We start from the raw sequence: 9,434 nt of genomic DNA, 5'->3' as shown, positions 1-9,434 counted from the left end.
AATCTTCTGAATCCCTGAGCAGTGCTTGGGGTCTTCTATGTTGTTAATTTGCTAAGGATACCATCTTCAATGATAAGCATTTTTGTTTTTATTGCCATGACTACAGGTATAGATTTCAGAGTGAGTCAGACAACTCATTTCATGTGAAGCAGCTTATATATGGGCTGGACTGGTTGATTTGTGTTCTCTTTCATTCATTTACATATTCATTGATTCTCTAATTTCTGTATGTCCTTCACCTATGCATTCATAAGGAATGCAGAAGCCAGGCATAGTGTCCCCACCTATAGTCTAGTACTATACAGGAGGTCGAGGGGGAGGATCTTAGAAGCCTACAAGCTGGAGACTAGCTTAGGCAACACAGTGATGTTAAAACTCACAAAGAAAACAAAAGAAAAGTAAATGAAAGAAAACAGAACACTTCTTCCAGGGAATAGTCATTTGCCTCTTCATGCTTCTATGTCAGGAACCAGGCTCACAGTGGTGTTCATTCTGCAGTGGGACCAGGCTCAGATTCAGGGTGGACAGCCTGTCTGATAGAGCTAGAAGAAAACATGTGGTTCTAATGGGAGAGTTTCAGGTACCTTTCTCAGTAACTGACAGATCCACAGAATCGAAATCACTAAAGACATAGAAAATGTGAGAATTTATTAAACAAATTTGATTTTGTGTTTTATACATATAAACCATCACCTAAGTTCAGTGTATGAACTGTTTTTGAACCTGTGAATAACCACGTTTTGGTCCATAATCTACATCCTCATGAACTTCAGTGAATGAATGTCATATAGATTGTGTTCTCTGACCACAGTGAAACTCAACTAAAAATTAAGGAGGTAAATACTTGAACATTTTGCTTTATATCTCTGAGTGCTAGTAGAGTGAACCAAAGGAGAATAGGATGTTTTTAAAAATACATACTTAAAACATTCTTAGTTTTTTAAAAAAAGGTTTTTTTATTTTTAATTATTAAAACTATGTATGTGTTTCTATCTGTATGTTTATTCCATGTGTTCATGCAAGTAAGTTGTGTGTGTGTGTGTTAGGGGATATGGGTTTGTTTAAATGTGGGTATATACATATGGGTACATGTGCCTGCAGAGCTAACTGGCTTAGGTGCTGGGAACCAAACTCCAGTTCCTCTGGAAGAGCAGTAAATACTCTCAATCACCAAGCCATCTTTCTGGGCTCCATTCTTATTTATTTAATGAGAAAAAAACCCCATTAAATCTATGGTGTGTGAGTGTCTATGTGTGTAAACACTGGTATGTGGCTGCCATTGCACATGTATGGAGGTCCAAGGACAACCTTGGGTGTTGGGGCTCACTTTACACCTTTTTTGAGACAGGCTATATTTTGTTGGTGCGCCAGATTAAATGGCTAGAGACTTGCATGGGATTGTCCTGTCTCTGCTTCCCATCTTGTCAGAGAAACACTGGTGTTGTTGATATAAGCTTCCATATCTTAGATTCATGTGGGCTCTGAGGATTTGAATTCAGATTCTTATGCTAGTGTGGCTAGTCCTGTAACATCTTCCCAACCCTCAATAAATCCTGAAGTAACAAATCAGTGGATTCGCGCTGCCATAGAGCATCAAGAGACATACTGTACATGTGGGAGTGTGCACTCCAGAGAGCAGACAAGACAGCAGATATTTACCTTGGATTCTAGGTCAAGACTGCCCTCCTCCTAAATTCTTATTTGAATCTGGAAAAAAGTACAGAGTAGGGATAGTGGATTTTAACAAAAATATATAAGAGAAAACAGCACCTTAGGAGGGATAAAACAGTTGCTAACCTTTGGTAAACTAAATATAGGTTTGGAGAAGACAGTCAACTCACAAGCTTCAATGAGAAGGGACCATAGTACAGATCTGGGGAATCTCAGAGAGATGATGGTAAGATATGATGAGCCTGCTACAAGTAAGGGTGAATTTAAACAGATACAGGAATCTACTCTGGTAGGTACTCAAAGGGCTTAGGCATGTTTTGAAGTACTCCTGGGGGGAAGAGATATCTTCATTTTTAGCATCTCTTCTCATCATCATTTTTGTTTTTGTCAACTGGACACAAGCTAGCATTATCTGGAAAGAGGAATCTATGTTGAGAAAATGTTTCCACTAGATTTCCTGTAGGAAGTCTGAAGGACATTTTCTTGATTAATGATTGATGTGGAAGGGCCCAGCCCTCTGTGTGCTCTTGAGTTGTGTAAGGAGGGAGGCTGAGCAAGCCATGAGAAGCAAGTCAGTAAGTGGCATTCATGAATGGCCTCGTTGTTAGTTCCTGCCTCCAGATTCCTGCTTTGAGTTCCCACACTGACTTCTCTGATGTTAGATTACGAACTATAAGATGAAATAAATCCTTTCCTTCTCAAAATGATCTCTGTCACGCTGCTTTATCAGGGCAATAGAAACCTCACTAAGAGAGCATCCATCATCAGGCTGCCTTGAGAGGTCACCTCCTCCCACACGGAAGCTGTAGGAAGGCGTTTTCAATCATGTCCACAGTCCTGTCCCTTTCTATGCCAGAGTGATAGTTCTGCTTTTACACTGTCCCCAAGGCAATGGTTAGGTTTTGGGTCTTTTTTAAATTAATTAATTAATTAATTAAATTTATTTATATTGGATATTTTCTTTATTTACATTTCAAATGTTATCCTCTTTCCTGGTTCCCTCCCCCTGGAAACCCCCTATCCCCCTATTCCCAGCTTCCTGCTTCTGTGAGGGTGTTCCCCCACACCCCCCCCCACTCCCACCTCCCCAACCTCAAATTCCCCTACACTTTGAGCATGAGTTCCCTCAGTGGTGGCAATCTTCACAGCGTTCCAGCTTACTCATCCCTTTGCCTTATTTACTTCTCATCAATCTCCATAGAAGTGAGGCAAAGTGTGGAGCAAAGTGTATGGCACAGGGGCAAACGGCAGAGCTGGGTGTGGATGCATATCAGCAGATGCCCCTTTCTGAGTCCAATCAGCTTCTAGGCTCATGGCTGCCATTTGTATTCACTTCTGCAGACCCATTTCCCCCCATTCTGATTCTTCCTGGTACTGGGCTGCAAAGCACGCCCGGGGCAGGCCTCAGGAAGGAGGCAGAGGTGATGAGTTTGCCACCAAGACTACAGATATGATAGAGAAGATGATCTCCCAGTAGTGACTCACCCTTCCCACTGTGGTCTTCTGAGGCTCCAAGGTCATTGCCATCTGTTTTTTAATTCTAAAGTGTAAGACCTATCTTACCTCATGAGAGTTTCTGTGACCCTACCAGTTCTGGAAATAAGAGTGGTAAGGATAAACTGGTTGGATTTATAATCCAGAACTTCACAGCAATTCTTATGAACGGGCAGGCCTGGGGTGGGGGCAGGCCCAGAGATGTACAAGCATAGGGTATGTGGCAGTATACCCATGATCCTGTGGCTTATGTCACAATGGTCTGGAAAATGTGGACTCTTCTGCCTTCTACTTTCAGACAAAGGATGGGTCAAGGTGGAGGAGTAGAGATGCCACTGGCAGGATGCCCTAGTCAAAGTGACGCTCTTAGCACTCCAGGGCCTCTGGTGGGCAGTGCCATGTGGGATGCATCACTGCCTGCAGCTGCGCCAACCCTCCACCCGTGTATCCTCAGCTCTCAGTGCTGACTCTGAAGACAGCCATGTTGTGGAAGTCAGTCCTGCCTGTGGCACTCCTTGTGCTGGGGATTCATGATTGCAACTTTAAGTTTGTAGAGATTGACAAGAATGAGAAGACATTTGCCATTTCTGTGGAGCATGTCGTGTTCCACTTCAATGAAAACCAGGATGATGATTTTGCCTACAAGTTCCTGAGAGTCCGGAGAAGTCTTCAGGAGGTGAATAGCCTGCTTCCTGCCTGGTGCCTGCATTCATCCCAACACTTGGCAGGGCTGGGGGAATCTCTGGGTTTGTAGTAATTTAAAACCAAGGCTTTTATTTGACAAATGTTACAAAAAACCCTCAATTTAATGGTAGAAAAAGCTTGGACTTCTTTTACAGTCACTAGTGTAACTTCTGAAAAGTAGGGGAGAAGGGAGGCGCCAAGGTCTCAATCTGAGTTCAGGATGAGGGAAATCGAATTGGGACTGAGGGATCCCAGAACAGCAGAGAGATAGGTGACGAGAGTGGCTGGCACCAGAACTAGAAGAAACAAGGACACCCACAGCAGACAGTCGATGACAGGTACCTTTGGGGAGCCAGGTGAGCTGGGGATTGCTCAGCAGGGTGGGACTGTTTACCGGGTTCCTGGTGATATGGGTATCACTGCTGGGATGTTTGTGTAGACAGTTAGCTGTGGAGCCAGACAGGGAGCCATTCTATCACACTGCTATGCTGGCTCCAAATCCATGAGTAAAATACTAGGCCAGGTGGGGTGAATGCAGTGACACAGGACCATGTGAGCTGGAGAAGGTAAGAAAGTGATGGCTCTTTGGGTAGGTGAGAAGTGTAGGTTGTCACAGATAGACCCCCCTTGGAAGAGGACGAAACAAGCATACTCTGGAGATTTGAGTCTCCTGGAAGGAGGTACTGTGACTCTGTGACTTGAGTCTTGGTGAGGGGAAACACTGAGATGCAGGTGTGCAGAAGAGGTGTGGTAGCAAGGAGGCAGGATGCCAAACTGGGAGTACTGGTAATCCACTAGGTGGTGCTCCTCAGGTGAATTCCCAAACGTTTCACTTGAGGCTTACTAAGTGTAGTGGCCCCCACAGCCTCTGGACAAGAATCTTCAGACCAGGACGAAGAGAATGGTGACTTGGTTACCAGGAAGTGGGAGTTGGAGCAGGTGTGTGTGTGTGTGTGTGTGTGTGTGTGTGTGTGTGTGTGTGTGTGTTGGCCTGGTTGAAAAGTGAGTGGTGTCAAGGAGGGACCCTAGAAGGTTTTATTCCTGGCCAAAGGGGCAGGAATACTATCAAATAAACAAGCAAACAACGACAAAAATAGAATAAGAGGATTTGAGGAAGACAAAGCAATCCGAGTAGACATGTAACATTGTTGTAGTTCTGAAGCAGCCTTATGGGATTGTCCTCAAGGAAGTTGGTTACAAAGCTGATAAAGCCTCCATAAATTCAGGTGGTGTCAGCATCTATTGATAGGAAGTGTTGCCACTGAGGCCAGTCCTTCTGCTGGCTTCCTTTGGAGAGAATGTTTCTTTCTCACATCATGACACCCCACATGAAGATCCATGAGCCAGGTAGAGTTGCAGAAGGTCACAGATTTATGGCATGATCCTATAGTCACACGTTGGGGAACACTCCCTCTTACCCAGGGATACAATGCTCTCTGGTCTTTCTTTTCTGTCCTTTGATAATTCCACTTCTTAAAGCAGATTCTAATCTTGGGTTCTGAACCATAGCACTCTTCTCTACTAGAATTCTACTTGCTGCTTCCAGGCAGGGGTCCCAAGCCCAATTCACTGTGTGTGCTATGTAGGAAAGACGTATGAGATAGTACCTGTGTGCTGTTAGTGTGCGTGTGATATAAGTGCTTGAGAGTGTTGTTGGTGTGAGTTGAGGCATGTGTATGAGGCTGTTGACGGGTAATTGGTGGTGTTGTGTGTCTGGCTCAAGTGTGTTGTTGGTTAGTAGTGGGTATGAGAATGTTGCCTTGTGCTTGACATGAGTTCATATTGCTGTCATCTGTGTAAATTCCTGAACCCCAGAATTTCCAGGTCTGCTGAGTGAGGCATGTGTTCCACCCTGAGAGGATTTCCTGGTTAGATTTGCTTTTTCCCCATGTTCAAGTGTTTCTTGAGTTTTTAAACACCTCTGTTTATGGTGATACCCTGTATAGGATTTTAATAAATATTGAGACTAGCATTGGGATAATTGATAGCCATTTCATTTCAGTATTTGCAAGATGAGTGCTCTATGCAGTTAGCACCTACACTAAAGATACAACTTAAAGGAACTAGCATGCCCTCTGCTCCACTTGCTCTTGACAGAGCAGCTCACCAGTGTCATACTCTAGGTCAGGGAGTCACTCAGCAGTTACCTCTGATGCTGCTTGGGTGAACATTTGATAATCATCATAGTGTCCTGTGTGTGGCTGTACCATGTACAAGTTCTTTGCTGTGGATTTAATTGTGTGAATATGTGGCACCCTGGATAGTAGTCACTACTCTGTCACTAAGAACTACTGGGCATTTATCAGGGGAAAATAGACTGAGCGAAGACTCAAGACTCTGTTGTACTCAATAGACATTTGGGAGCTCTGGGGAATCAAACTTAGTGCTTTGAGAATGCTAAGCATACAGTTTCCAACGGAGCTATATCCTCAGGTAAATGGACATATCCTTTGTGTAGAATTAAAAGGAAATTTTGAAAAAAGGTAGCTGGCCGTGGAAGAGTATGCCTGTAACCCTAGTGCTTGGGAAGCTAAGGAGCAGTAAGTTCGAAAGTTAGATGTCGTCTTGGGCTATACTTACTACCTAGAAAAGCCAAAATGACACCCACAAAGGAAAAAGAAAACCTACCCCCTCACCCCAAATCAGAGAAAAAAGATAGTAAGTGCTGTGTTATTTATCTTCTGTGTGTTTAACTTTCACATCTCTTGCTTGCTTTTCCATTGAGTCGTCTCTCACTTATTGCTAATTAAATATTTTCTAACAGTTTTACAATTTCTTCTTGACAGAAATTTTCGCTGAAATACTTAATAGACCTGGAGATGGGGCGTACGCTTTGTGGGAAATACGATGAAGACATTGATAATTGTCCATTGCAGGAAGGCCCAGGAGAGAAAAAGGTTTGGGATTAAATTAACCCCTTCTACCGATGACAATCTTTTGGGAAAGAATAGAGAAAGGACCATCTTAAGCAGGCAGAGCCTGTCTCTCAATGCTAAGGCAGTCCTCTGCGCATATCCCAGCTGCCTGGCCACAGGCAACTTGCAGGCACCCACGTGGCTTCTGTCTGTGACGGAACCTTCCCTGTGGTTCCAGCCTTATGCCATCAGAGACCTTTGAGGTTCAAGAAAACAAGAGGCTCATGTTCTCCTTTTACTCACCAGTCTTCCACTGTTTGCTTTTTGGGGAATGAGAATTGTCTGCTTCTTCAGGCTTTCCCTTTAGCTCATGGCTGTTAAGGGTGGTTCTTGGTGACAATCTTGTACTGATGTTCTGTTGGGAAGTTCCTAAACATATGACTTCTTAAGCAATTCCCTGGCTTTAAGGACCCTTGGGAAGGGGCAGAAATTCACCTATCACCATATGTGTTAGGGAGGCTATGAGGACAGAATGTCTCAATATGAGTGACAGCCCCAGCAAGGTGCTTTTTCAGGAGATCCTGGGTTCAGGTTGAGGGAGTTGTTGCAACTTCCATTATTTGTTCTTGTAGAGCTTTGAGCTTCATGAGTCTTGCTATAGGTTACTGTGTTTTAACTTTTCTTGTTCTTTTTTTTTAAAAAAAACTTAGTTTTTACTAACTAGATAGCTTTAATGCATTGCATTTTTCCAATTGATGCATTGTAACTTTTTTTTTCAGGTACGCTGCACTTACATTGTGGAGACTGAACCATGGGTTACTCAGTTCACCATCTTCAACAGCACGTGTGCGCAGACTTAAGTGGGGCAGGGGTCTTTCTGTGCCTACAGCTGAAGGCCCCTTTCCTCTAGAGGGTGACTGTCTGTAGTCAAGGGTCTCTTTAGTACCAGCACAATTAAAGTCATCTTTCAAAACATTCTGAGTCCCTAAATAGTGCTTAGAGTTTTCTGTATTAACTGTTTGCCACTGATGTTACACTCAGGGATAGGCAATGGAAATTCTATAATCTTTATCACCCTATTGGAAGTGCAGAGTATCGAGTAGATTCTGTCAAGTAGTTCACTGTTTATTTCAAATTTTCATTCATTCATTTTTTCATCATTTCATATTTGTATGTAGTTCATTCATTCATTGTTTTCATTCATTCATTCTACAATTTCTCCACATCCCTCACTCACATGTTCAAAAGAAAGGCAGAACACTCTTCTAGGGAGCAGCCGCCTGTATAACAGTGGATGATCTTTCTGCAGAGGATTGGAGACAGACTCCTGTGTGTATGTTTGTGTGCGGGTGTATATATATATGTGTGTGTGTGTGTGTGTGTGTGATTGAAACTAACAATGACAGAGATTCTACCCCAGTGGACACTGATGGCTGCTGACAAGATTAGTAGATTAGTCTCAGTGTTCTTACTTATTCACTGAAGCCCATGTTTCCCACCCAGGTCCCAGTATGGCTTCTATGGCTGTCAGCACTATTCACTGCCCCAAGAGAGGCACAATTTTGCCTTTAGGCTGAGGAATACTCAGCCTACTTCCTTAGATTCTGAGAATGGCCTCGGAAGGACAAAAGATTAACAAGTGGGAGGGTGGGACACTACAGAGAAGGGAACACTACAGAGAAGGGAAGGCAATGGCAATACTATCTGGAAGAATAGTATTTCCTTTTCTATTTTGGGTCTCTGGAATTTCAATTTCATGGATCTATAGTGAAGAATAAATTTTTTCTGGGCTTTCCTATTCCTGTGAGTTTGTCACAGTTATTATGGGACAAAGTTATTAGAGGCGTCTCTGTGCAGCTCCTTGAATGTAGTACAACATATGGCTTCGGCCCTTTGACATGTGTATAGGATTTGGAACATCTAAACATCTAGCTTCTATTACAATGTTACAGTTATGTGGTCAGCACAGCTGGAATCTTATTTTGAGAGCTCTAAGACTTGAAGAGTAGAGCTCGTGTCTATGGACCCAATGCTCTTTCTGATCAGCATTGTTCTTAGGCAGGAACATTTCCCCAATTCCTATTTCACTTCAGGAAGGCTGCTGACCTACTTAGTTTTCATGATATGCATATTGCATTCTGCCTTCATACACACAAAATCTTCCTTGGTTCATTTTACATTTCTCTGAGAGATTAAACCAAATATCTGTCTCTACTACAGTAAAAAAAAAAAAAAAGAACAAACAAATAAACACCAAGTAGATTCTGTGTCCCCAGGACATAATTCATTAGTTGTTTGGCTTTCATAGCTAAACTTGTAAGGTGGTTCTCCAAAGAATTCTAGGAACTAAATTAATTGCAAGGAGTGTTTTGCCTGTGGTCTCCATTTGACTGATCCTAGCCCTTATAATATGAAAAACAAGATCATCTTGTCAACTTCGCTGAGTCAATGCTCAATGAAGAGTTCATTGCTACGGCTTGTAATGCTATTTATGTCTGCCACCCTTGTCTTCTGATGAATTCAAATTAGTAGCTTTGTAATAAACTCAGTATGTTCAAAAGCTATCTGCATTCTCACAATCATAGCAGCACTGTTGCTAGTAGCCAAAATATGGGAACAATCCAAGTGCCCACAACAGATGAATGGTTAAGGGATTGTATGCCATGTATAATGAAATGTTCTTTAGTCATGAAAAAAGAAAAGAAAATACTGCCATTTATATCAGGGTGG

At 42.7% G+C, this 9,434-nt stretch overlaps 1 protein-coding gene across 1 annotated transcript; it reads left to right on the top strand.

The window, feature by feature from the left end:
- Positions 1-3,617: 3,617 nt before the first annotated feature.
- On the top strand, positions 3,618-7,689 carry LOC114609674 (cystatin-12). Its single transcript, XM_028754068.1, has 3 exons — positions 3,618-3,841; positions 6,636-6,746; positions 7,484-7,689. The coding sequence occupies exons 1-3, from the start codon at positions 3,647-3,649 to the stop codon at positions 7,562-7,564; spliced, it is 387 nt and encodes a 128-aa protein (XP_028609901.1). The 5' UTR covers positions 3,618-3,646; the 3' UTR covers positions 7,565-7,689.
- Positions 7,690-9,434: the final 1,745 nt, after the last annotated feature.

Source organism: Grammomys surdaster, unplaced genomic scaffold (genome assembly GCF_004785775.1).
Source record: "Grammomys surdaster isolate TR1022 unplaced genomic scaffold, NIH_TR_1.0 129, whole genome shotgun sequence".
In the NCBI taxonomy this organism is placed as follows: Eukaryota; Metazoa; Chordata; class Mammalia; order Rodentia; family Muridae; genus Grammomys; species Grammomys surdaster.
Note: the sequence above shows the minus strand (reverse complement) of the source record. Positions and strands in the feature narration are given on the sequence as shown.